Below are 27,998 nucleotides of genomic sequence, written 5' to 3' on the forward strand. Positions count from 1 at the left end.
AACCCGGAAGAGCCCCAGGGCAAGGACTGGGCCTCTCTCGTTGGCTCCGTCGGCCATCTTAGGACACAGACTTTCCTTATCAGGGGAACTGGGGCGATATTATTAAAGCGGACAAACTTGCAACCAGAAGATGAATAAGTTCTGGGGAGTGAATGCACGGCATACTGACTGTAGTCAATAATACTGTATTATAGGCTTTAAAATTGCTAAGGGATTCGATCTTAAATATTCTCACTACAAAAGAAAAATAACGATTAGGTGGCATGATAGAGGTATTAGCTAAGGCTATGGTGGTAATCATACTGCAGTATATAAATGTATCAGATCAACACACTGTATGCCTTAAACTTAACATGTTATATATCAAGTATATCTCAACTTTTAAAAAATGTTCAAAAATGGGTAACAGCATCCCCTCTGGAATTTACCTTAAAAAGAAACAAATAGAATCAAAATCTAGAGCCATCCTACCCGAAGCGTGGTCCCCCAAGCAGCAGCATTGGCCCCAATGACAGCTGGTTAGAAACACAGACTCTCAGGCCCCAGACCTACTGAATCAGAATCTACATTTTGCCAAGATCCCCAGTAAGTCGGCCAAGTGCCGCTACAGAAAATCTCCTGGCGAGCTAATAAAGAACACAGAGTTTCAGGCTTGTTGAAGTGAGATGTCGCCTGGACCTTTGTATTTTTACTAAGTTCCTCAGGTGGCTCCAACACCAGCCAAAATTTGAACACGAGCGCCCAAGTTCCTCAGGTGGCTCCAACACCAGACAAAATTTGAACATGAGCGCACAGCAGGCGGCACTGTTAATACCGTAGCCATGAGCCATGAGCCACACGCAGCTCTGGACAGTTACTGTAATTACTTACAATTGAACAAAATGAAAAAGTCAGTCACACTAGCCATAGTATTTCAGTGTTCAAGAGCCCCTCTACTCTATTGAGCAGTGCAGGCGTCACATTTCCATCCTTGCAGAAATTTCTGTTGGACATCACTGGCCTCATAGGTTTTCCCAATCTTGGCTACATGTTGGAACCACTGGCTGTAGTTTGTTGTTGTTAGTAGTTTGTTCTAAAGGTAAATGCAGAATGCTTATTTTAGGCCTCATCCTACAGGCATTTTATCTTCATAGGAACCTGACCTAGCATTTTCTAGTAAGAACACCATTAGGAAAGTGATGACCTTGATCTTGATAAGACCTCACAGATTTCCTGCTCAGATGATCGTGTGAGATATTGTCATTTAAGTTTGCTCAAGCCCAGGTTACCGTGCCAGGTTCTACATAGGTACCTTTGTGGATGTGATATTTCTTCATTTTCCCTTTTATTAACTGAAAAGATCACATAAAAGCACTAAGAAAACTTTACACGATTCCATACAACCATTACACTAGTTCTGTTTAGAGCCATTACGCACTATCCTTACATATCTGCCTACAGAATCTGATTTTTCACAGGCCACCCAGCCTGGCTGTTCGATAGGTTTACAACAATTATAAAACTGTATCTCTCTAGATCAGCCCCCACCACCAGCCAGCAGACTATACAGAAACATCATCTCCAAATGCCTGACTTTGGCTCCTGACGTTCTGGTTTGTCCCGTACACATTTTCCCGCAAACGTAATGCACCTCCTTCAGCCACTGCTCCTACAAGGACAGTGGAACCCCAGAGACCCAGGCTGCTACAGTGATGTCCTTTGCTGCTTCTGACTCATAGACATGCCTCCATTTCATACTCGAACAATCTCCAAGAGTCACTCAACTAGGTTACTTTAACAGAGTGGTCCTTTATGGAGATTTGCATGGTGGGGCACTTAGACGTGCTGGATCCTCTTGCCCCAGCCCAAGCCCCTGAAAGATCGATTTGACATTGCACTACATGGAAACATCTTTCCTCCGGTCAACCATTCCCTAACCAAGTGTGCATTTGGACTCTCCTTCCTTTGGGGGTTAGTAAGGAGTGGCCCTGATTCTCAGGGAAGCTCAGTGCTAGAGGTGGGAGAGGGCCAGTGGCCCTACATGGCTAGTCATTGTCCTTAGGAGGGCTGAGACTAGGGTAAGGCAGGGAGGCACTCCCTCTCTGGGCCATACCAGAACAGGTAAAATTTTGACACTGTGCTCACCATGGATTTTTTTGCCTTAATTCTGATTTTTAAAATACTACACAAATTATTTTTGTCTTAATTACTGAAGTGTGTTTGCCTGGCACTCTGTTAAATTTTGTGCAAGTGTCTCGCTTGCCTCACCATAGTCCCAACCCCTGATCCTCTCCATTGGGCTCCTCTGTCCCTCATTTAATAGAGCCTGAACAGGCCTACTGCTCATGCCATCACATCATACTTAGTATAAATCCCGTCTGGTAACCCCGTTTAGCCCCTGAGCTACACACAAATGATTGCTACCTCATTGTAATCACACTGTTCACCATTTGTTGTATTATGTTTAATTTCATAAATAATTGTTTCATAAACAATTTTCCTTGTTTCTAGGTTGCCTTAATTGCCTCTTTTAACAGCTGGAAGATAGTCTACTCGGCCAATGCACTATACTTAACTCTTCTATTATTGGGTATTCATTGCTCATTCATTAATGAGCCTTTAAGTCTGCAAAGAAGCAAAGTGTTGAGGTAGAGGCTTGAGTGAGAGAGAAGCCACGTTGCCAAATCAAGTCGGAGGCTTTTTTGATGTCGTTTTGGAGTTTGGAAGTTTGGGGACTCTTTTTGTTTGTTTGCTTTCTGGTGGGCTGCAAAGAGGAGAGGAGAGTTCAGCAAAAGCTGGAGCCTAAGTCAGCAGACCCAGGGGAAGGGCATCGGCAGGAGATGTATGCTAGGGAACCGAAGGTGTTGACTATATGGAGCCACAGTGGAGACCCCGCTGTTACTGCCACTGGGCGGGCTGACTCAGAGACCCATCTAAGGGCACTACTAGCACTCTATCTTGCATGCATACAAAAGAAGCCACTAAGCAGATAAATCCCATCTGACAAAGGCAAAGACGGGATTTATGTCAGATAAAGAGGAGGGAGAAGAAAAAAAAGCAGACATTTGTAAATGGTGACGTTTGCTTTCTTTCCCCTAGCATCGCTTCCAAGGCTGATCAGCTGGCAACGAGCGGAGAGGCCAGAGCAGGTGCCTACTGACAGAAGGAGGAGGAGGAACGCACCTGTGGTCAAGACCCAGTCGCTTCGGGTCTCCTGCTGCCCCTCGGAAGAACCCAGTCCGGGACCCGTGGGGCACTGCAGGAAGGAGCGGGTAGGGGTTGTTGTCGGATTTAGGCAAGTGTTAAGGGATTCTAAGGAGAGTTTAAGGAAGTGGGGACATGTTCTGAATTCCATGTTGTCAAGAGGCAGAAGCAATACAATAACTGGGCGACCTCATTTTTATTCGAGAGGTGGGAAAATTAAGAAAGGGCTAGAATTGTCACTGGGAAAGGAGCGGCAGTGAGTCTCATTAGTCAGAAGTGGGGGATTGTTAATCATTTTCCTGGTCTCTGTCTAGTTCCCAAAGTGCTCACAGCGACCTTCCCTGGACATTACTTCCCGTGAGTGCTATTTTTCTTCACTTGGGACTATCATGGCCAAGTCGCCGTCAGGGCTGTTTGTCACTCTTTCAGTCCCTCCTTTTGGCCAAGGGCAGACTAGGTCAGCCTCCAGGATGTTAATCTCTAGAGTCCAGGTCCACACAAGTTCAGACATTCTGCCCTTGAACAGCAGGATCAGTCACCAAGGGAAAAATTTTGGTCATTCACGGACGCACCAGGAGACCCTGGGGATCTACTCGGACATGTCTGGGACAGGCTGCTTCTGTTCTGGGGCTGCCAATGTCTTTGGATGGCACGCACATTTCAGTTATGCCCTCGCCCTCCTCCAATTTTTTGAACAGATGCAAATGCTGAGTCTTAGCTTCAGTTCCCTCCAAATGCAGACCCCATGGTGACAGCATGTACACAGGCAATTCACTGTGGAAAGTCATCCCTTTCAGCAAGGGTGGCTCCCGCGCATCGGGGCCCACCTGAGGGCCTGTAAAAGATCCACCTCGGAATGGTCCACCTGAGACCCAGAAGAGGGGAGTCCTGACCCACCAGCCCATCCTCACGGCCAAGGGTCCCCCGTGAACCCCTCCCCCTTCCAGAGTGACTGCGCGGCTCCCATCAGGGTCCCTGACTGGCAGATGTGAAACATTTGCTTGATATGCCGGAGATGAATGGATAAATGAAAAAAAAAATTCCAGCATTTTGCCTCTAAGAGTTTTCAAAGATTTCTGTGGTCCCCATATCAGTAGGATCAAGTCCCAAAGAGGCTGTGTCATATTGATATGTTGAGAAACCTAACACCCAACCAGGCTGCCTAGCTTTACCTAGAGGATGCCCATGGCCTCCTAGAGCTTCTTTGAGTAATTAGCCAGAGTTCTGCCTGGCTCTGCCAGACCCCAGAACCTTTTGTACTTGTGGGTGAAGGCCCTCAGTAAGCGCATGTCCCTACAGACCAGATGCACTCTGGGCCCAGTAATGAGAAAAGGAATAAAAGAGAGAAGGAAGACAGATTGGCTCTATCCTGCACCTATACCATCACATTGGCTGCACACCTTCTTGGGAAACTATCTGGACAACGTAAAATACCCCCCACCATCCGAGAAAGTCCCGTATTCTTCTGAAACCTTTTGTAAGCCGAAATGGTGTAAATCGAGGAAGCAATTATCATTTATTTATATGGAAATCTTTTTGAACAGTCTCAGACCCCAACAATAACCTCTTAGGCTTTTCTGATACCTCAAGACACATCTTGTTGATGGATGCCCAAAGTAAATCGAAATAAAGTGCGGAAGCTCACAGACCCAGTTCCAACCTCTGGCGGCTTGATGCTGACCTGCTGAGTGTAGTTTCGGGGGAGGAGCTTGGCGGGGCCGCTCGTGCTGCCTGGGGTGCGAGCTGCCTCTTTCAGGCTCGCGGCGGCGCAAATGCTGAACCCTATTTTCACTTTTCACCTTTTATCCATAAAAGCAAAAATCCTCTTCAAACTTCTTTCGGTTAGGGAAAACAGGTACTAATGTAGGTCTTTCATAAAAATGAAGTGTCATAAAATGAACTTTTGAGAAGCGGGGGATACCTGTGCCTCTATTTTTAGCGGTATAACTCCAGCAAAACTCTGCAGTAAAGGGTAAGCATTCAGCCGGTTAAGACTGGCCAGAACCGAAAAGGACCCCAAAACGTAATGATTGAAACTGGTAATGTACATAAAGAGCTAGACCAGTTCGTCTCATTCAAAATCCTATCTCTTTGCAAGCAATTTTCTTCCACTTCAAAATCTCTCATTATATACCCTTTCATTCAAAATGTTAATTCTCCCTCCTCTTGTAATTTAACCATCTACTAATCATTTCTGGGATGGAAACACATATTCCTAAGTGAAACGCTTGTGAAGGGCTGAATTAAGCAGGCAGCAGATTTGTTTCTCTAATTTCTTGTCTAATGGTTAATAAAATTGCCATGGAAGAACTTTCTCAAAGTCTTAAACAATTCATGATAACGTTTTTGTGCAAACTAAACTTTTTGGGGCCAGAGAGGCTTATAGCTCAGTAAAGTGGGGAAAAGACCAAAGTAATAACAACACGTTGCCCCAAAATGATATTTGCAAAGCTGATTAACAGTCGACAAAAATACAGTGCAACTCTTTCCAAATAAAAGGAAAGCTATGGAGATATGGATTCTAGCCTTGGGTCTTCTGGTTACTAGCTAAGTGACCTTGGGCATGTGTCTGCATCTCCCACCAAATTTCTGAGTCCATTTATAAGAAAAACAATTGAAATTGGATGATGAAACCAAAAGAAGACAATAACAAGGAAGTTTTATGTAAAGAAGAGACTATCAATGTGATGGGCTGGGGAAGAAGTTAGACATTCTCTCTGATTTTCTCTACCATCGCCTCTAGCCAGTCCGCCCCACTGCTCAAGTGAATCTCCAACCAGAATAATTCATGGTCTCCTTTAACAAAACGACGTCTCAAGGATGTCGGCAGTGAGCAAGACCAGCTAAGACTTTCTTGTGTTTGAAGTTGAGAGATAAGCAATTGGCTCCAAACTGGATTTCATTTATAAACGTAAAACTGAATCTACATTTGGTCAACAGTTCCTGCTGAACCCGAATATCATCCTTTCCCACTCTCAAGAAGAAACTTTAAAGATCTGAGCATTTTGAGAGCCTCCGCTCCCTGCCGTCTTCACAAAATAAAAAAATTCCCAGACTATCAGATGCAGGGTGTGGTAAATTACACGGAGGGCCCAATTCTTCACCCCTCCTCGGATCCACACCCTTTGCCATGTAATTCTGTAGAGCCCTCCTGCTGTAGTGCTCAGCCAGGTATGGAGCCTGGGTTTGTGGGGACCAGTGCAAAACAAAAATGCGGGACCCCTTGTTCAAAAGGCAGCCACTTTTGTAATGTGGCTGAGTAATGAGTGCCATTACAGCCGCTCAAATATAGAGACTTTTCCTTTCTTCCACAGTATGTCTTTCTTTCTTTCTCTCTCAACATGTCATGGTGTTATTTGCTATTTAATGTCATTCTTTTTTTTTTAATTTTTTTATTGTTATGTTAATCTATTTAATGTCATTCTAAATAAAGAAAAATTTTAAATTATTAGCATGAATTTTACAGTTCATCCTTATATTTTGCAAGAAGTGACACTTGCGGCTGGGACAACCATGCAAAGTGCATGAGACAGGGACCCTTGTGCAAGCATAAATATGCTGTGTCTCCCCTGGCCTGAGGGATTTTAGAGTATGGACGCAGTGGCCTATTTACCTTTGAACTCCCAGAGCTGGGCACGGTGCCTGCTACCTAGTAAGCAATAAATATATATTAAAGGAAGAAAGAGAAGGAAGAAGAAAATAAGTTTGAAAATCAGTTTTGCTTGGGAGTATGGGAAGAAACTGGCACACTCACATATCACCGTGAGACTGTAAAATGGTGCACCCACTTTGGAAAACAATCTGGCAGGTCCTCAAAAAGTTAAACATAAAGTTCCTGTAGGACCCAGCAGTCCCACTCCTAGGTACATACCCCAGAGAACTGAAAGCATGTGTTGACACAAAAATCTGTACATGAATGTTCATAGCAGCATTATTCCAAATAGCCAAAAAGTGAACACGGTTCAAACGTCCATCAACCAATGAACGGATAAACAAAATGTGGCCTATCTATACAATGGAATATTCAGCCATAAAAAAGAAAGAAGCATTGACACATGCTACAACATGGATGGCCCCTGGAGACACCACACTAAGTGAAAGAAGCCAGTCACATATCGCATGATTTCATTTGCATGAAATGTCCAGAATAGCTGAATCCATCCAGACAGAAAGCAGATTGGTGGTTGGGGGGAGGGGGTGGCTGGGCAGAGGGGGGAATGGGGAGTGACTGTTAAGGGGTAGAGAATTCTTTTTTAGGGTGAGGAAAGGTTTTGGAATAAGATAGTGATGCTGGTCATACAACTTTGTGACTATGCTAAAAACCACCACATTTTACAAATCCTATGGTATGTGAATTATATCTCAGATTTAAAAACACACTTCTGCTTGGGTCTATTTCTTACTAGTGGTGTGACCTTTGGAAAGTTATGTAACCTCTCTGAACTTCAGTCTCCTCAACTATAAAGTGGGAAAAAAATAATACTTGACACAGAATTTTTGGTGGAGAGGTAGCTAGCGATTAAATGTACAGCAGTTTGCACCAGTAGTTTAGGGCCTTTGCCCTTACCTGCTGCCCTCAGTGTCAGGGAGGGCCTCTGGCGAGCTTCAGGGCAAATGGATACAATGAACTCTCTCATTCACCCTCTTTCCCCGGGGAGTAGAATGTGAGGGAACATTTAGCCAGGGAGTGGAGTGGTGAAAGTTGTCTTCCTCCTCCTGTAAGTGGATTCTCTCCCCCTCTTCTCACTCCTTCTTGGGAGGGGATCTGCCTTCAAGGGAGCAGATTTGGACCCCAGGGGAAAAAAGCTAGGACAATGCCTCCCCAAGCTTGGCTGGTCTCTAGGCTGTGAGAGGGCAGAGTAACAGGGCTTTGGGGGATTTCTGCTTGGTCCAGCCACCCTCAGCACCTTAGCGTGAAATAGTGTGAACAGTGTGCCTGATTTCTTGCTGGACCCAGACACTCAGCAGGAATACAGTTTCAGGGAGGAGAAGGAAGCCCCAGTATCTGGCACCGCCAGGGCCAAATAGACCCATGCGGGACTCCAGGCAGCAAGGCGATACCTGCTCAAACAGAATGATCCTGAATTGTATTTGCTCAAAATAATTTAGTGACGGTGGGTGGTATTGATCAGGAGTGTTTTCATATTTCCACCAGAGGGCGCTGTCTGCCTCCTTGGTGGCCACAGCAGCGTTCTATAGGAAAGAGATGGGGAATTAACTGGTACCATATGACCAATTTTTTACAGTAAAGTTTTAACACGATGGAAGTGACTCCCCAGTCTACACTTCTAATCCTAAACTTCCCTCCAAACACCGGTCCTACATTTTCCGCTTCCTGCTTCCTATTTCCACCTGGATGTCCTGCTCACTGTGCCCCGAACAGAACTCATCATCTTCTTTCCCAAATTGAGCTTCTTATCTCGGTGTGTGGACCTACGACAGCTAATTTTATTCTGCAGAATGTGAAAGGTAAAGGGATCCCTTGCTGAAACCTGCTCACACTGTGCTTGCCGCATCAGGCCCTCGGGAGAAAGCAGCATCTTTTTCTCCTCTGCACAGAGGCACCATCATGGCTAGCTGCAGTCTGGGGCACCACACTTGTCTCTCCTACTCAGCTGGGCCATGTGCATGGAGGCGCTTTTCTCTAGTCCATCTCTGCCACCATCTCTGAATGTCAAAATAGTATTTTCATCCCTGAAGGTCCATCACAATTGTTGCCATTGCCATAAAACCTTTTCTGAGCTGCTTCCTCTCCTGCACTCCCACACCCTTAGGCCAACACTTTTCCAACCAAATTTTCAAAGCACCTTACTATACTCGAATCGTGGCATTTCCCCCTTTCTGCCTGGTCGTCAGCTATATTTTTTATTGTGGTAAACAAACACGTAACATTAAATTTGTCCCCCTGCAACTGGCTTCTTTCGCGTAGTATAACGTCCTCGAGGCTCATCCGTGTTGTACTATGTGACTGAATTTCCTTCTTTTTAATTAATTTACATATCCAATTATATGTATAGGCCACATTTTCTTTATCCATTCATCTGTCCATGGACATTTGAGTGGATGGTTTCCCCCTCTTTGCTACCGTGAATAATGTTGCGATGAACAATGGGTGTGCAAACAGCGCTTCGAGATCCTGCTTTGAATTCTTTTGGAGAGGAACCCAGAAGTGGGATTGCTGGATCATAGGGTAGATTTACTTTCAATATTTGAGGAACCTCCATACTGTTCTCCACAGTGGCTGCACCAGTGCGCATGCCCACCCACGGTGCAGGAGGGTTCCAACTTCTCTGCATCCTCATCAACACCTGCTGTTTTCCCCTGTTCTTTCCATCGTGGCACCTAGCTATTTTGGTACGGGTGGCTGTATTCATTTCCTGGGGATGCTGTAACAAATAACCACAACCCGAGTGGCTTAAAACAACAGCAACGTATTCTCTTGTAGTTCTGGAGTCCAGAAATCCCAAATCAAGGTGTGGGTAGGGCTGGCTCCCCCTAAAGTCTCGGAGGGAGAATCCGTTCCCTGCTGCTGTCTCAGCCTCTGGTGGCCACCGACCGCACTTGGCACTCGGCACTCCTTGGCTTGGAGGTGCAGGAGTTCAGTCTCTCTCCACCGCCATCTTCACGTGGCCATCTTTTCTCTATGTCTTCTCCTTTTCTGTCCCTTATGGACACGGTCCCTGGATTTAGGATCCATCCTAATGGGGCAGGGGGCACAATTCAACCCACTACAGTTGTCATTACTACACTAAGCTCCTCAAGATCAGGATCTATGTCTTGTGCACATGTGTTTACACCCAAGTGTCTAGCTTTGTGCCCTAAACACAGAAAGCTTGTAGAGTTCACAGGTGGGTGGACTGGTGGTCGGTCAGACGATGGATATTGTCTCACCTGTTGGATGGCCACCTAATGTGGTCAGAATTGGGAGGTGTGCATCAGGGATTCACGCACCCCACAGAAACTCGATAATCTTTCCAGGTATGACTTTTAAAATATAGTGCAGAGAACTCCCTGAAAAACCACACATGGCTTCATAGCCACATAGCTTAAATGAAAAACTCTCAATTCTTGCAAATAGATCCCAGATGAAGCCTGGCTGGCCTTGGGAGATTAAGGTAAACTTGGCCTAAACCCCAAGTTTCACAATGAGAGTCCCCAGCCCTCCCCCTGAGTCCTGGAAATCCTCAACTCCCTCCTTCATGGTTCTGACTTGTTGTTCCTGTGTGAGTTCTTGACTCCTTTCCTTGCCAAAGGTCAGATGCTTTGCCAGAAGCTGTGCGAGATCCCCAACCACCTCCCCAACACAAGCGGTTTGGGTGTTTGGAACTTCGCTCAAGGTTTGGGGGTTACACAGTGCACCCCCAGTCTTTGGCCATCTTGCTCATTCCACTTTCCCCTCGTTCTACTTTGCTCTGTCCTTTCCCTCTCTGGTTCAAAACACAAACTCCTTTCCTGTCTCATCCAGGAAGTTTTGCTCACACTTCCTCCCCCTGACATCTCAGCTTCTACTCTAAACAGGCTGACTTTTTTAAATTTAAGGAAGGCAAGCAGGCAGAAAGTAAAAGAGAGTGGGGAGAAGGAGGGAGGGAGGACCTGGGACCTTCTAAGAGGAAATCTCATACAGCTATTAAAATAATATTATTTTCTTTTCTTGTACTTTATAAATATTAATAACAAGTAAAAGTTGGAAGTTCTTTGAGTAGGGAGAGAAATGTAACAACAGCCTTTGGTCCACTTGCTGTAGACTTCCCCCAAACCTTGGCCTTCTTGCCAGAGTGAAGCAATCCTCTTCTCAAGTTTACATTTAATTATAATTGCAACTGTCAGGATGATTAAGCCTCTCCCTTTGTCATTGTCTTTTCTTGGCATCATTTCTTTGGCTCAGCTTCGGAGCTATAGACGATATGAATCACAGCGTATCTGTGCTTTTTAACTGTGGCGAAACCATAGGCAGCTTTTTGTTTATTCCCAGAATCCGTTCCAAAACAGCTGTTAAATGTTCATCCTTGGTTTTGTCATCTTATTTCAGAGAATTGTAATAGCAGCATCTTCTGTTTTTAATTCTCCTGAAGAAAGAAAAAAAGAACTCCCCGAGCTGGTGTGCTGTGCGTAGGTGCTAGTTAATGCCTTATTTCCTCTCATTTCCTTAATCAGGAAATTTCATAGTTCAGCAGGGGCAAGGTTCCCAGGAATGTGGCTCTGACCTCAACCAAGCTGTGTGAAACATTCGACCATGAAAACAGCTTGCTCTGCAAGCCTCTGAGCGGTCCAAACTCAGGGCGACCAGAAGCTTCCATTTAACAAAGTCGTGAGGAAAAAAAACCAAAAAACAAAAAACAAAGTCGTGAGGAAAGTTTGTACATTTTTCATGGTTAGTGATGGCTCCATCTCTAGTAGAATCAATCAGCTGAAAAGTAATACACGAAATCATAAATCAACTGGTAGTCTGGACACAAATTGGCTGGTGGTTTTACTTTAGGGAGATTTCCTTCTGAAAAGCTGCGGCGGAATGATGGACACAATACCACGTGGTATGAACAAGCACTCAGAAAAATCAAGACGATTTGTGCCTTATCTGGGTGCAAGATATTGCTTAGTTTAGAATCATTGCTTAAGGCTAACAGCTTATGGCCATTTTTTTTAAATGTCATGAGCCATGTTTAAATTGTGTTTTACCAATGGTTTTCACACCAGAGCTATACCTTGGAATAACCCGAGAAGAGTTTTAAACTGTATACTGGTAACTGTTCCCTACCCCAAAGATTCTGAATCACTGGTCTTGAGTGAACCTTGGACATTGGTCTTTTTAAACTTATCTCCAGAAGATTCTCGTGTGCAGCCAGGATTAGAGCCGCTGCTTTCTGAAAATCACAACTGCAAGCAAACTTTGAAACCTGTATGTTGTGTATCGGGCACACACACTGCAACTGTGCACACTGCAGTAAGTCAACTGGTTTTATACTTGCCTGTGGTGTTTTTGCTTTATTTTTTATTATTATTAGTTTCAGAGTTAGAGTTCAGTGATTCGTTGCATAGAACACCCAGTGCTCATCACATCATGTGCCCTCCTTAATGCCCGTCACCCAGTTACCCCATCCACCCACCCACCTCCCTTCCAGGGACCCTCAGTTTGTTTCCTGGAGTTAAGGGTCTCTTACAGTTTGGGCGCCTGGGCGGCTCAGTTGGTTAAACCGTCTGCCTTCGGCTTGGGTCATGGTCCCAGGGTCCTGGGATCGAGTACCGCATTAGGCTCCCTGCTCAGCGGGGAGCCTGCTTCTCCCTCTGCCTGCCACTCCCCCCTGCTCCTGCTCTCTCTCTCTCTCAAACAAATAAACAAAATCTTTAAAAAAAGTCTCTTATGGTTTGTCTCCCTCTCTGATTTCGTCTTATTTTTCCTTCCCTTCCCCTATGATCCTCTGTTTAGTTTCTTAAATTCCACAGAAGAGTGAAATCATATGATAATTTTCTTTCTCTGATTGACATATTTTGCTTAGTATAATACCCTCTAGTTCCAGCCACCTCTTTGCAAATGGTAAGATTTCATTTTTTTTATACTTGCCTATCTTTTAAATAGAATTTGTTTTTCTATCAGAGATAACTTAGTCCATAACAAATAATCTTTGGCAAGCCTCACATTCACTTCTGTGTGACTTCGTGTGTCTGTGTGTGTGTCTCTCTCTCTGCCCCCCACCTCCGCACCCCTCACCCGGAGATGCAAACCTAATTTTCAGTCCACACCATGTTTTAGTGACTGAAAACCTCCCAGGCAGTTCAGACTGCCCTGGTGGACTGGCTTCTGGGACACATACATTATCCCCTGTTTGAGTGAGTATGATTCTCTTTCCCTCCTCAACCTCAGCAGGGGGAAAACACCAAAATGTGAGCCTTTGCAAACAACAACAACAACAACAACAACTCTTAATATCCCAGTTTTCCAGACTCGTGCTTGTCCAGTATCCTCCATTTCAGGAAATGGCCCCTCAAATCCACTCTCTTATTAAACCAATAATTTGGACGCAACTTTGATTCTTTGCTTCCCATCATCCCTCACATCTAATCCCTTGCACTCGCCCTCACGTTTAATCAGCTCAGCGTCCGGGACAGAACTCACATTCACGGGCGCCTGGGTGGCTCAGTTGGTTAAGCGACTGCCTTCAGCTCGGGTCATGATCCTGGAGTCCCGGGATCGAGTCCCGCATCGGGCTCCCTGCTCAGCAGGGAGTCTGCTTCTCCTTCTGACCCTCTTCCCTCTCGTGCCCTCTCTCTCTCAAATAAATAAATAAAATCTTTAAAAAAAAAAAAGAACTCACATTCACCAGCTTCTCACCACGCCCACGTCACTGCGTTCTCGCCACGCCCACAGCTACCTGCCCCCTCCAAGCCAGGATCACAGTCCCAGCTCCATGATGCATCGCCTCCCAACTGCTTTAGCCTCCCTCTCTGCTTTCACCCGTTCAAGCCATTCCACACCCAGCAGCCAGAGTAATGTTTTCATATGGTGGTTTATAAGCAACTTTTCTGCTGAAAGCCTTTCAGTAGCTGCTCATTTCAAGTGGAGTAAAATCCAAACTCCTCACCATCACCATGGGATCAGGCTGCAGCTACTGTGTCCCAGCTGTGAGCTGTGTCCCTCTCCTTCTCCTCACCAGGATCCAGTCACACTGGTTGCTACCATTCCTGGAGCATGACAGGTTCTGCCCTGCTCTGGGCTTTCTCTGGTGCCTCATCTGGCTGGCTCCCTTAACCTGTCAGTCACCCTCTAAGTCTCCCTCTTCAGAAAGGCCTTCCCTGATGATATTATCTCTGTCATAGCATCTGTGTATTTCCTTTCTCGTAATTATTTACCGTTTGTTTGTCTTCTCTCTCCCCTGACTAGAATTGAAGCTCCATGACGAAAAGCACTTTCTCTGATTCACCGGTGTGTTCCCAGCCCCTAATAGCGGACCTGGCACACACTAGGAACACTTCAGATATTTGTGGAATCATCAAACGAACGACTGGAAAGAGGAGCAGAGGAAGCGACTGGGTAATACATATCAGAGGCAATGTATCTCTGCATGATTAAGGGTTGACTGTAGCTTTTGAGAAAAGGAATGTCAGCTTTAGGTAACACATCTGAGCATCCGCTCTGACCATCAGCTATTGCTGAAACAATTACCACTCAAGTCATTCTCGTAATGTGCACCAGTGAGGGCCCTGGTGACAAGTACAGAAACCAACTTAAGCTAACTTAACCAAAACGAGAATCCACAAGAGGGCTTCTCACCTGCCTTATGGAACCTAAGCACTGGAGGCAGAAAAGGACTAAAATCAGGAAACCGAAATCCCTGGAAAGCTAGGGACATTTCTCTTTCTTCTTTCTCTTTCTTCTCTCTCTCTCTTTTCCTCCCTCCTTCCCTCCTGCTTTTCTCTGCACAACTATTTCTTTCTTCTTTCTCTGCAGATCAGCTTTCTGCACACCTGCCACTCATCGTTTCTGAGCATTTACATCTCTGCTGTCCTAGAACCCACATGGAGCTTGAGTCTCTCAGAAATGAACCTCCACGTTTCCTGAGAAAGAGATTCCGATTGCCCTAGGGCTGGGTTAGGCGCTCAACCCTGGACAATTGCTCGTAGCCGCTGAGTTAGGAATACCGGTACAAACAGTCCCTCCAAGGGGTAGCACCTTGACATGCCCCAAGGGCGAGGGAGTTTAAAGGGACAACTCCTGGTGACAAGGGGGATCACTGGCTTTTTGGCGAGGGAGACACCTCAAGTTATCTACTGGGTCATGCTCATCCTTAGCTCCTCCTCACTGTTTTTCTACTTGCTCCTTACCACTAGTTTACCTCTGGAGCATCCAGGCTTTGGGCTGATTCTTTAATTCCTGGAAGCCTCCAGGCCTTCGAGGGGCATAGTATGGGAGAAAAGGAAGGGAAGAAGAGAAGTACTTTTATGCCACAGAAAGAGGAGATTGAGATCAAGAAAAGAATATTTTAAGCCTCAAAGCATGACAAATTATTTCTAAGAGCAGAATTAGATTAAGAAAAGAATAAGTGCATATTAAGTATGAAAGCTTGATGGATTATTTTCAGTTGTTGCCTTTGAGTCATTTGTTCAAAGCTAATGACTCAGCCACTAAGAGATTCTTTTGTTATGTGATCAGTCTTATCTTATTGCTCGTATGCAAGTTCAAATGATAATATGTTTCTGATTAAATATTGCATTGATGAAGCAACCTGTTTCTTGGTCCTTATGCTCACTTTTATGAAGCATTGTCTTCCAAAAGTGACACGTGAATCTATAGAAACAGACCCATCAATATATTTGAATAAAAAATAAGTGGTTGAATTTTGGGCGTAGGATTTTAGGTTTTTATGGAACAATGTCACACAAGATAGAACAAGCGACATATTTAGGAAAAGTCTTTCTTAAAGGCCATATGGTATATTGGTTAATATTCTGGCTTCGTGGCCAAAGGATTCATACCCTGGTTTCTGCTGCCTAACTAGTTGTGTGATCTTCAACAAAATATTTAATTTCTTTTTTTTAAGATTTTTATTTATTTATTTGGGAGAGAGAGAGGGCATGAACAGAGGGAGGGGCAGAGGGACAGGGAGAAGCAGGCTCCCCACCGAACAGGGAGCCCAGCTTGGGGCTGGATCCCAGGACCCTGAGGTCATGACCTGAGCCGAAGGCAAATGCTTAACCGACTGAGCCACCCAGGCGCCCCTAATTTCTTATCGTAAAATGAGAACAGTAATAGCACTTGCCTCTGAAGAGCTGGGTAAGGTTTACTTGCATGAATGGATTGTATCAGTTAGGGATTGTACTGGACTGCAAACAACAGAATCCCTGACTACATAGTAGCTTCAGCATCACTATATTGCACACCTGAAACTAAGAGAGCACAATGTGTTATCTATACTGGAATTAAGATAAAAATAAACAGTAGCTTCAGCAGACCAGGCGATTCATTTTTCTCACTCATTAGGAGGCCCGGGGTAGGTAGTTGCCAGCTTTGGGTAAAGGGGTCACAGATTTCCTAAGTGAGGCCTTTGCAGTTCCTGTCATCTTTCTCTCATGGTCCCAAGATGGCTGCTGTGGCCTCAGCCATCACGCCCATGTTCTTAACAGCAAAAAGGAAGAAGGGGTTGTGATTGAATCAGGAGAGCAAAAACTTTCCCAGATGTTTAAGTCAGCGCAGCCTAAGTGCCGTGACAAAAAAGCCCACTCATCAGTGGATTAACACAATCGAAGTTTACTTCTCACTCTTGCCAAGGCCAGTTGATAACGGAGGGTAGGGGCTAGAGGAAAAGGATAGCAGGCAGTTTTGCTCAGTGCAGTCGTGCAAGAACCCTTTTAAGATATGGGGCTTCCGGGGTCAAACTGGGCACGAATATTCTGCTGGCAGACAAGGGAAGATAGAGTGTGGGGAAGTGTGTAGAATGGATCAGGTCTCGTATTGAGGTACTAGATTTTTGTTCACATTTTATTGGCCAGATTTCAGTTGCACGGGTCCTCGTAAATGTAAAGGGAGCCAGAAAATATAGTCAGTCCCTCGATGAACAGTTCTTCCCAGCAACATCTCGAAGGGGAGCCATTGAAGGGGAGCATGGACCTCTGCGGGTAGAGCTATCTCTGCCACACCGGAGACCCACAGCAACTTCTACATAAACTGTATTGCCTAGAATTGTGGTACTTGATCACCACTGCCTGCAATAGAGGCTGGGAAATGTAGTTTTCAGCCAGTACAAAGACAGCCCTGGATAGCTGAGGTTTCTTTTGATAAGGAAGAACAGCCTGTGTAGGCAACTAACAGTGTCTGTCTCATGTGAGAAAAGTACTTAACACAATGCCTGGCACTTCATAAACACCCTGGAAATGCTAGCTATCGTCACTGCTACGCTATATTTCTTAGGGAGAGATGTGCTCTCTGGCGGAGCTAACTGCATTTCCTGCTCTGAATAACTTGCTTGACATTCTGGTTTATTGAGGGCTGAAACTAGAATCAGAAAGCCTGGATTTAAATCCTGGCTCGGTCCCATACCATCTTCTCTAAGCCTCACATTTTTGATGGAAAATGGGAAGGTTTAGACCTGCCTCACATGCTGGTCTTGTGGGTTAGCTTAGACAATGAGCTTGAATGGGCTCAGAGCATTCTTGTGTACACACTACACACATGATATTAAAACCGAATCTCGAACCAAGCAACCCAAATGGTCATTGCATCAGTTTCCTTGGGCTTCTGTAACAAAGGACCACAAACTGTGTGGCTTAAAACAAAGGGGTTTATTCTCTCGTGGGTCTGGAAGCTAAAAGTCTGAAATCAGGGTGTTGGCAGGGCCAGGCTCCCTCCCAGGGCCCTAGGGAAGAATCCTTCGTTGCCTCTTCCAGTTTCTGATGGGGGCTTGGTGTTCCTTGGCTTCCCACTGGATCACTGCACTTCTGCCTCTGCAGTCACATGGAACTCTCCTGGCATGCCTCTGTGTCTCTTCTCCTCTTCTTATAAGGACACCAGCCATATTGGACTAAGGGCCCACCCTACTCCAGTATGACCTCATGTTAACTAATTATATCTGCCATGACCCTGTTTCCACATCAGGTCACATTCTGTGGTACTGGGGGTTAGGACTTCAATGTGTCACTGGGGGACGCAGCTGGGGGGGGGCTCGATTCAACCCAAACATAACGTTCATTATATGATGAATGAATAAACAAAATGTGGTATATCCATATAATGGAATATTCTTCAACAATGAAAAGGAATGAAGTGCTGATACATGCTACAATGTGGATGAATCTTGAAAACCATGCTGAGAGAAGCCAGACATAAAAGGCCACATATTGTATCATTCCATTTACACGCCATGTCCCCAATAGGCAAATCTGTAGAGGCAGAAAGTAGATTAGCTGGAGGAGGGGGGATTGGGGAGTGACTGCCAAAGAGTATGGGGTTCCTTTCGGGGAAGGACAAAAATGTTCTCAAACCTACTGTGGTGATCGTGGCGCTAAGAAAGTGAGCAAATGAAATTCTGCCATTATACATAAGTTTGGGCCTCTACCTTCAATAAACGACATTTCCAGGGTCCTGAAAGAACCTATCCATGTCATCCTATGAATGCTGCTGGAAAGCTTAGAGGAATCCGGGGTTAGGGAGGGAGAACATAAGACTCTCGTGGGAGGAGGAGAGTTAGCTGGCCAAGTGGACTGGTGAGAACTGACATCCACTGGCCTCTAATTCCACGCTCTGTGCTCTGCAGCTGGGAGGCTCCCTATTAGGAATAGAATGCGTTTCTTGATCTGTGGCAAGGCTACACCCTGTATCTTAGCTCAGTTTGTAGCCCTTGGTCCTCATTGACAGGAGTAACCCCACTGTTTTCTCTTCCCTCCTCTCCTCAAACCTGCATTTACACAGAAGCCTTCTCTTCCCAGGTCACCTTTGGCAAGCCATTCAAGGCTCTGTTGTGGAAATTTCCATGAAATGATGCCTGCAATGTCACAAAATGATACTAAAATTTGAGAGATCTATTTCTATATCCCATAGCACCTAAATATCCCAACTCCCTTTCATCGTCCAGACAGGAGGGGGCAGAGTCTCCTTTTACACAGAGAGAGAAGGTGACCTGACCGAGTGCCGCTATTTGGATGTTGCGGGCTGCCCCATTCCTGGCCCAGGGCCAGGGGCTGTCGGCCATACAAAGATGAGTAAGACCTAGAACCTGCTCTCAGGGATCTTTGTATCCGGTTGTTGACAGTGTGCGCGGTGAGTGAAGTACAAAGAACTAGCCCAACTAAGATTTTTAACTCCAACTGCCTCCAGAACCCCTCCTTGAGAATACATCCCTAGGTCCCCCTGTGGGTCTTTAAAGATTTCTCTGCTTTCTCTATGCCTATTATTCCCAAGCAAGTTTCTCCAGCTCTCTCTTCATCCCTTCTTCAAAAACCTCCACCTTTCACTAAGTAATACCGCTTTTTGAGGTGACTCTTTCCTGTCTCCCCTGAGTCCCCAAATCAGCAGGCCATTTCTTCTGTTTCCAGTCACCCCAAGGTGAAATACAAATGTCTGTTACATTAACAGGAAGAAAATTGAACTGAAAGAAAGTTTGCCTAATTTGTAAAATAAAAATGAGTTTCGATCCCAGTAGCTTATGTATTATTCTCGTAAGGACTGGGTTTACATCGATCATCTTTTCCATGGCAGTCAAGTGTGGAATGTGGTGAAGTTAGAAATGTAATTGTGTAGACATAAAAAATTGCATCTCTATAACCATCATCGGGACACTTTTCTCAAGATGCTATCTCGGTGTCCTTCAGAGCAATAACTCTATCAATTGAGAATGTAACAGAAGCAACTTAAATGTTATGCCTCGTTTACTTCTGGTAAGGCTAATGTGCTTCAGAGCAAGACTATTACTCATGACATAAGGTACTCTCAGAGAGGCTGGAAACGCTTCAAGACCATTAAAATAAAATGCCAGCCATTCCTGCTGTTCAAATATTCTTCAACTTCTAATTTAAGGCACCAACACCTAAGAATGTAATTGTGTTATTCTCTCTGATAGCTGGAATCTATCTAAGCCAAATGCCGGGGAATTATGGACTATTGGGGCTACGGGAATCCAGGAGACAAATGAGGTGGGGAAAACATGTTATTTTGTACTGGCACGTTCAACATTTGTGCTCCGTTAGCGTTTATGTGTTAAAATGTATTCAAAGACCAAAGTGCCTGAATTGTCTTTCCTCGGCTGAATTGAAGAAGAGGTTGGGGAAATGCATAAACCACCTCGAGATCTAAACTCAGAAATCTGAAAGAGAGAGAAAGACTCACACACCTCTACTCGGAATTATTTTCCACACTAAATTTTCTCCAGAGTTGATCATCCATTTTCGAAGCAGGAAGTTGTCATCTTGATCAAGCAGTCCCGTGCGCCAGCCCCCTCCCAGGCCCCAGAACTGAACAGTTCCGTCCCTGATAAGCAAGTGGACCACAGTTTGAAAAAGGCACACTGGATCAGAAAAGGGCAATTTTAAAAGCCGATGCTGGGAAAGGTGATGCTTCCTCTATCACATGGGTAAATTATTTCTATTTAATGCCTGCCTTGGGAGGGGTACACTTTAGGTTCAGGGACCCCATTGGCACATCAGGGCTTTGCCTGGGACACAATGCCAATTCAAACTGTCACACAGTACAGGGAGGGGAAAAAAGCCTAAATCAGTTTCTATTCTTTAATAGAAAGCAATACTGTAGTTTAAATTAGCAAGGCACTGCTGAACCACTATTTAAAATGCGTTTGCACTGACATCCCAAGAAAGGGTTTTTTTTTTCTTGTTTAATTGCACTGTCAGTGTGGAACGCTTTCACTTAAAACCATTCTGAGGTAGACCTTTTAATAGAAAGTGACAATTTAAATTGCCATGATAGCGGCGTAAATGGTGCTTAAAGTCATTACTAAACTCATGTCGCATTTGGCTCCGGACCAGTTTGTTAAAGCTGAAGAAAAGGTGTTGGGGGCAGGGAGGAAAGCAACTAGATGGTGAATCATTAATTCCTTTTATATTCATTGTAATAACATTAGCTGTGATGAAGTCATCTGGCTCCCACTGGATGTAATGTACATTTCTACTGAATTCCACATTATTCCATTCTAACGTTGTCCTGAGTGATGTCTGTTACTGAGGAACTGCTCCAGTCACAGGCAACTGACTTCTCTGCAGTCGCTCTGCTTCCTCGCCTTCAGTGCCATGGTCCGGAAGAGGAGCTGGGCCTTCCATTTGCTGGTTGGAATTCAGAAGCGAAAGTGCTAGATTTAACTATTTCCTTTCTCTACTCTGCCTTAAGTCAGTCAGATTCTCCAGATTGTCCTTGGGAAATGACAGCTCTGTCCCCAAAGCTGAAGGTGTCATTCATTGTGAATTGAAGTCAAGGCCGCTCCAGAGGTGCCATTGGTCAAACGTGATTGGCTTAACCAAGACAACTGGTTTGCCAAACCCATGAGGCCACACCTAGGGCCCCAGGGAGGGGAGCACCATGGAATCTACTGGAGCCCTGCACCCAGAAAGGAGCTCCCCAGGGGGTTAAGGTTGAGTTAAGGGCCTTGGGGATGACGACGGAAGGGAAAGGCAGGAAGAGAGAAGCCTGTGTGTGGGATTGCGCAGCACTCAGCCACTTCCACAGTCTCTCACTCAGCTGCCTCCGATCAGAAACAGAACCCCTTAAAAGTGAAGTCATTTGGTTGTTTGGGCACAATAGGTAAACTAGTTGATTATAGACTTACCATATAAAAATACGCTGCACATTCCTTTTTATCATGTAAAAATTTCCTCAAAGAACGAACAATTGTAATTGGGCTCCCAGTAGGGAAACATACTTTACATTTTAAACTTAAAACACTGTATTTAGGACAGCATTTCTGAGTAGTTTTCCGAAGTCATACGATTGAAGGGCTCTGGGAATGACTTTACACCTTTCAAATTTTTCCTAGATGAGACATTAAAAATTTCTGAAATTTCCATCACTTAAAATGGGAAGTGACCATGGTGATCTTCTGGGGCATGACATTAGGGTCTTAACTGGGGGTTGGGGATGGGTTACAGAGACACCCTGAAAACCACACACAGATTTCGGTGTAGGTGTGCATTACTGAGGAGAGATAGTTCATTTCTTTCATCAGAATTTCAAAGAACTTTGCAAAGCAAAAAAATAGTTTATCCATTAATCCAATCTCGCTTCACTAAAAACCAAAAAACAGAGACCCAGAGAGGTGGTCGACTTCCCAGAGCCATACCGACGGCTTCTGGCTAGTCTACAGAATCCCAGTCTCTGATTCCCGGTCCCAAACCGCCTTTTTAATTTTTTACAATTCTTCTTCCTTTTGCAAAACAATGGATACTGCACTCCTGTGCTTGTCTGAAAGCTGCTCTCTTGGCAACCTGAACTCCCTGGAATGCAACTGTCCCTGGCAGAGGCAAGAGGGGCCTCAGAGCCCCTGAAATTGTTGTCACGATGTTCATGCATTTTGGTCCATGGAAGAAGGACCCGAGAGAGCACTGATTCCTTTACACCATTTATGCATTCATTTAACAAAGATTTATTGAGCTAAATATTTATCAGTGCATTATTTAGACATAATTCTGACACATTTTGTTATCCACTTTCAGAGAAAACAAATTTTGTTATCCATTTTCAGAGAAAATAACAGGAAGTGAGCTGGGAAAGGACTGCAAAAGGCAGAGAGATGATCCAGAATTATGAGATACTCGCTCACAGCCTGGAAGCAAAGAGAAAGCAAGAGCATCCACTGTTGAGCAGGGAAGACCCAGAGCTGTGAAGCAGACAGTAAAGGATTTCTCACACAGCCTGACTGGGAACGGAGGGTTGGGCAGAGTTTGCTTTAGAGAGTGCTTCATTTAAAGGGTTAAAATGTATGCCATGTGATGAAAACCATCATCTACACAAAAACTTGTACACACATGGTCACAGCAGCAGTATTTGGAATAGCCAGAAGGTAGAAACAATGCAGGTGTCCATCCACAGAAGAGTGTGTTCTATCCGTACCATGGAATATTATTCAGCCACGAAAAGGAATGAAGTATTGATGCACGCCACAACGTGAAAGAACCTTTAACACATCATGGTGCGCGAAAGAAACCAGTCACCAAGGGCCGCATACTCCGTGATTGCATTTATATGAAATGTCCAGAATAGACACCTCGATCAAGGCTGAAAGATTAAGTGTTGCTTAGGGCTGGGAAGGATGGGGGGGTGGGGAGGGTGCTCACCAGAGGATACACAGTTTCTTTCTGAGGCGATTCAAATGTTCTAAACTTTCACATATCAGAATATATTAAAAGCTTCTGAATTGTATACTTTTTTAGAAGTGGGCTTGAACTCATGACCCTGAGATCGAGACCTGAGCTGATGTGAAAAGTTGGACGCTTAACCGACTGAGCCACCCAGGCGCCCCAAAACCATTGTACACTTTGAATGGATAAATTATAAGCTGCGTGAATAATATCTCAATAAAGCTGCTATTTTTTAAATGTACACTGTATGAAGGCTTAAAGCCTAAGCTCTAGCCTTGTGGAAAATTGCTTTTCCCTTTGGAGCCAAATTCTGAAACGTCACTGGTCTTGGAGAAGGGGCAACACATGAGCCTAATTCACACCAGGTTCTTAGTGCCGTCTGTCTGCTTTTGTTAGAGTAACAAAGGATGCAGAAAACTCCATAGAACGCAGAACGTCAGTGAAAATATCAAAGGAGGGAGGAAAGAAAAGAGTTAGAAGGAAAAACCCACACGACACACATAGAGCACCGTGTTCTGTCAGAGAATAAACTTGGGTTTTGGACTCAGCCAGCTAGTCACCTTAGCCACCTTAGGGAAGAGGATTGTCAAAAGAGGGAAGGGGGCAGGATCTAGGATATAAATAAGTTCACTGTGTGTTTTTTTTTTTTTAATTTTATTTACTTTTGAGAGAGCGAGAGAATGACAGAGAGAGAGAAAACGAGAGGGAGGAGGGTCAGAGGGAGAAGCAGACTCCCCGCTGAGCAGGGACCCGATGCAGAGCTCGATCCCGGGACTCCAGGATCATGACCTGAGCCGAAGGCAGTCGCTTAACCAAGTGAGCCACCCAGGCGCCCGGTTTACTGTGTTTTGAAAGGCTAAGTCTTATTAGAGGAAACGAACTGCTGGTATCCAGAAAATGGAGAAGTCAGTCTCATGTGTTTAGGGGTCAAAGGAGACAAAGTGCCCGGTACAGCGGGGGAGAATGCAGAAGGCAATCTAAAAGTCTTGAGAGAAGCTATGGCCCTTCTCTTGTCTTTGAGGACACGGGAGGAGCCCTTTGGCACTGTCGCCATCCCCAAGACTAGAGAAAGGGCGACAGCTGTGAGCGTCACAAAGCATGGACACCTGGGCCAGCCTGGGGCATCAGGGCACCAGAGGGGCCCAATGTGTGTGGCTGATGGGACTGGACACTAAGCACTGTGACCTCTGGAAGCCCGTGTGCTGTGAGCCGAGCACCCTGGGGTGAGCAAATCACCGAGGAAGCACAACACGCCACTCTGGGCCCAGGAAATGTCACAGCAGGGAGGCCAACAGCGCTGATGGGTCGCTGGCCGTGGAGGACTGGTGCTCCTCACGACACTGGGAGGCGGCAAGTAGCATCGAAGCAGTGCCAGAAGGAGGCACCAGCGAGCTGGAATCGGGCGTTTGGACAGTGTGAGGCCCACAATGTTCTCAGACCACCCGGAGGGGCATCAAGAGCCAGGCAGTTTGATGCTGGATTTCCTATTCATTTGGCACATAGGGTCCTGAAGCCATCTTAACTGAATTTGCAAATAATAGGAGACATCCCGTGCTCAAACCCTTAAGTTTGTGGACACATTCATGCTGGTTACGAGAATACCCTGCCCTAGAAGCTGTATCCAACTTCAGAATTACGATGTATTTTCACAAGCATTAGCCTATACAGTCCTCACGAAGTCCTGTGAACAGGTAGGTGGTTCACATTATCCTCCCCATTTGTCAGATGAAGAAACTGAGGCTTGGTGAAGCCAAATGAATTGCCCAACATCCCATGATTAATAAGTCCTGAAGCTCTGGCTACCATAAGGTATTTTGCCCCCTTAGTCCAGCAGGCCTATCATGCCATGATGCCTTTCAAAAAAGGGGGACTACATAAGCCCCCCAAAACTTCAGGATTTTCCTGCCTCTGGACTGGAAGCAACGAACGATCGTAGTCCAAGGCCACGTTCCGAAGTTAACTTCAGTTTGGCCCTAGCTGCTTTTCTGGCTTTAGTCCACAGCAGTGGCTCTAAGAAACCCTCCCTGCGCGCCCCTGTGCTCTCCAGCAGAGGAGGCAGGCCCAGGCCCGGGGCTGTGCCCGCCGAGTCTCCTGCCTGGATCCACACACCCGGACCCAATCCTGCCTCGTCGGCCTGCCACACCGGTCCACCTCTGACCTCTCACCGTGTCCCGGCCACGCGGACATTGTGCTTTGTCAGGACGTCTCCAACATTCCTGCTGCCTTGCTCCTGACGTTAATTCCGTGGGTCACTGGTGCCGGTTCCGTCTTCCTACCGAGAGTTGGAAGCCCTGAGATCAGGGGCCTTGTTCCACGTGCCTGTGATTCCCAGCAGCGCCCAGTGCAGCCAAGGAGCCGGTGAACTGCTGTGACGGATGCTCAGTCCTTTCTTGGCAGACACTTGGTAATTGCCTGGTTGGCAAATGTACGATTTTGTCATCACGTCCTATGCTAAATCGCAAGGATCCTCAGCACCTCCGCCCACCCTGACCCTTACAGACCTACTTCCTCAGCCACCAACAGGCTGAGGACCCCTTCTTCCTGGAGAGTCACGGCCCAGGGGCTGCCTTGATTCCATCCTCTCTCCGCGGTGGCTGTGTGAGCTCCCACAAGCTCTGAGCTTCTCGCTTCCTGCCTGTGAACCGGGGACCAGGAAGACGGTAATAGTTCTCATCACTTAGGATTGTTACGGGAATGAAGTCCGTTAGGATGTGCTCAGACCTGTGAGTGAGCACAAATACGTGCTGGATAAGCGCAGCCCCTGACGATTCGGGTTGGAATGACCCTTGCCCCCCCGCCCCCCCCCCCCCCCCCATGGCGCAGCCAGTCCAGCTACACCGGGGGCTTCTCTCACTGCTCTCGGTTGAGCTTGAAGGAGATAAAAAGCCGATTCTAAAATGCCCCCCGCCCCCGACACACACACAAAAGAGGAAAGCAGGGTTTAACAATTGTTTTTCTGGGAGGACTCGCCTCCCTCTTCAAGATGGGCCTTTCCAAGGGGAATAGGCTGTGACTCGGTGGAGCTACTGGAGTCACGGTGGGGCGTGGTGCGCCATGGTGCGCCCTGTGCAGGGGCAGCAAATCGTGTCGGGCCGGCCAGGCCGCCGCGCGTTGTCTCCCGCTGCCCGTTGCTGCGAGTTTCACAGGCTTGCGTGGGCGCCAGTGCAGGGGCCGCTTCCCTATCAGCCAGCCGCTCAGCCGGCGAGTCGCGCATGGATGGGTCCACTTAGTCGCTCACTTGTTTAACAAATATGTCTTCAGCACTACATGGAAGACATAAGATAAAACGTATTTTTTTTTTCATTTTCCTGATACACATACACCCTTGGTCCTCTGGAATCCCCAAACGGATACACTGACAGAGTTTACATCCCAGTCACTTACAGACAACAGATAAATGAGTAAAATATGTGGTATGTTTAGATAGTGACCTGTTCTAAGAAGAAAAAATAAAGCCGGGAAGGGGATATGAAATGTCAGGGGATGAACACTGAAATTCTAGTGAACTTGGCCAGGGAACCAAACCCAGGGTTCCTCCAGGTTCTCCAGAAAACCAGAATCAAGAAGATGGAGAGAGAAAAGAAGGGGAGATTTTAAGGAACTGGCTCATGTGATTATGGGGCTGGCAGGTCTGAAATGCGCAGGGCAGGCCAGCAGGCCGGAGTCCCAGGGAAGAGTTGATGTTGCAGTCTTGAGGCCAAAGGCAGTCTGAAGTCAGCTTTCCTTTTCCTGGGAGGACCTCAGTCGTTTTCACTTAAGGCTTTCAATTGATTGAACGAAGCCCACCCTGTTGGAGGAGGTCATCCAGAGGACATGACCACCAGGTGACCCTCAAGCTGGCCCTGGGCAATCAGAGGCTCCCTCCCCGTCCTTGAAATGTTCCTTCTGCTTACTGGTCCCACACAAGGAGCCACTTTCAGGGACACAGCCTTGACAGGGTAAGGTGTTTCCAAGCCCCTCTGGACATGACTGTATCCTGTTAAAGCCTCTATATCAACTTTCAAGATTCTGGCTGGGTCGGGGGCGGGGGTGGGTGGAGAGCTCCTCCTGCAGCGCCCAAGACAAGCCTCGTAAGTTCCCTTGCTTATTAAACATGCCACCCAAATCTGGAATGGCCTACCTTTTTCTTCAGTTACTCCCCCTTCATATGGGGGCCGGTTTTCAAACCAACAGCCAGCACCCACATAGTGGAGGGTGATCTGCTTTGCTCAACATCTACTGAGAAGGGGGCTCTTGAGAAAAAAAAAAAAAAAGCATTCAGAAAGTGAGTGAGCCAGGAAAGAGAAAAACAGACTGAGCAGAAGGCGCCAAGGCCAAGTGGGAATATGCCGGGAGGGGAGTGAACAAGGGGAAGAGGAATGGAGAAGAAACCAGAATTCCAGGGAACAGACTATGTAAGGCCTCAGAGGTCTTCCTAAGGAGCTCGGTGTTGATCTGAGCAGAATGGAGGGCAGGGTTTCAACAAAGGCTGGCGGGATCTGACTTAGGGTTCTAACAAGATTGCCGGCCGCTGTGTTGAGAAGGACTGCAGGTGGGCGAGAACAGAAGCACGGAGAGCAGCTGGGAGGCTGTCTCAGTAACCCAGGAAGCACAGTGGGGGCTCCCATCAGCCTGGTAGCGGTGAGGGCTAAGGAGAAAGGTCAAGGAGAAGTCCCCGAATTCTGTGTGTAGTTTGAAGATGGAGCCAAGAGGATTTGCTGGCAGACTGCATTTGGGTTGTGAGAGAAAGGAAGGGATCAAGGAAGACACTGAGGTGTTTGGCTTGAACCCCGGGAGCTGCCATTGGCTGAGGTGGGGAAGTTTGCAGGAGTAGCTCGGCGTGGGGCACTGTATAGCAAAGACTCTGGGACAGAGAATGGGGGTGCCTAACACCTGTCTCCGTGGAGGCGTCATGCAGGCAGTTGGATGTACAGGGCTGGAGATAGAAACTGGAGCGTTAGCAACACATAGACGATGTTGAGAGCCCTGGGGCGTCCCATGAAATCACCCAGGCAGTGAGAGCAGATAGAGAAGAGGTCCAAGGATTGAAC

At 46.2% G+C, this 27,998-nt stretch overlaps 1 protein-coding gene across 1 annotated transcript in view; it reads left to right on the forward strand.

Annotated features, from left to right (window-relative positions):
* Positions 1–25,202, forward strand: part of LOC113931217 (transcription factor SPT20 homolog) — a 45,478-nt gene extending 20,276 nt beyond the window's left edge. Inside the window, exons 7-8 of the mRNA XM_035725458.1 lie at positions 3,079–3,251; positions 24,864–25,202. Coding sequence (XP_035581351.1) covers positions 3,079–3,251; positions 24,864–25,202 — 512 coding nt within the window. The remainder of the gene's footprint in view (positions 1–3,078; positions 3,252–24,863) is intronic.
* Positions 25,203–27,998: the final 2,796 nt, after the last annotated feature.

The sequence above is a fragment of the Zalophus californianus genome, chromosome X (assembly GCF_009762305.2).
Source record: "Zalophus californianus isolate mZalCal1 chromosome X, mZalCal1.pri.v2, whole genome shotgun sequence".
Taxonomy (NCBI): Eukaryota; Metazoa; Chordata; class Mammalia; order Carnivora; family Otariidae; genus Zalophus; species Zalophus californianus.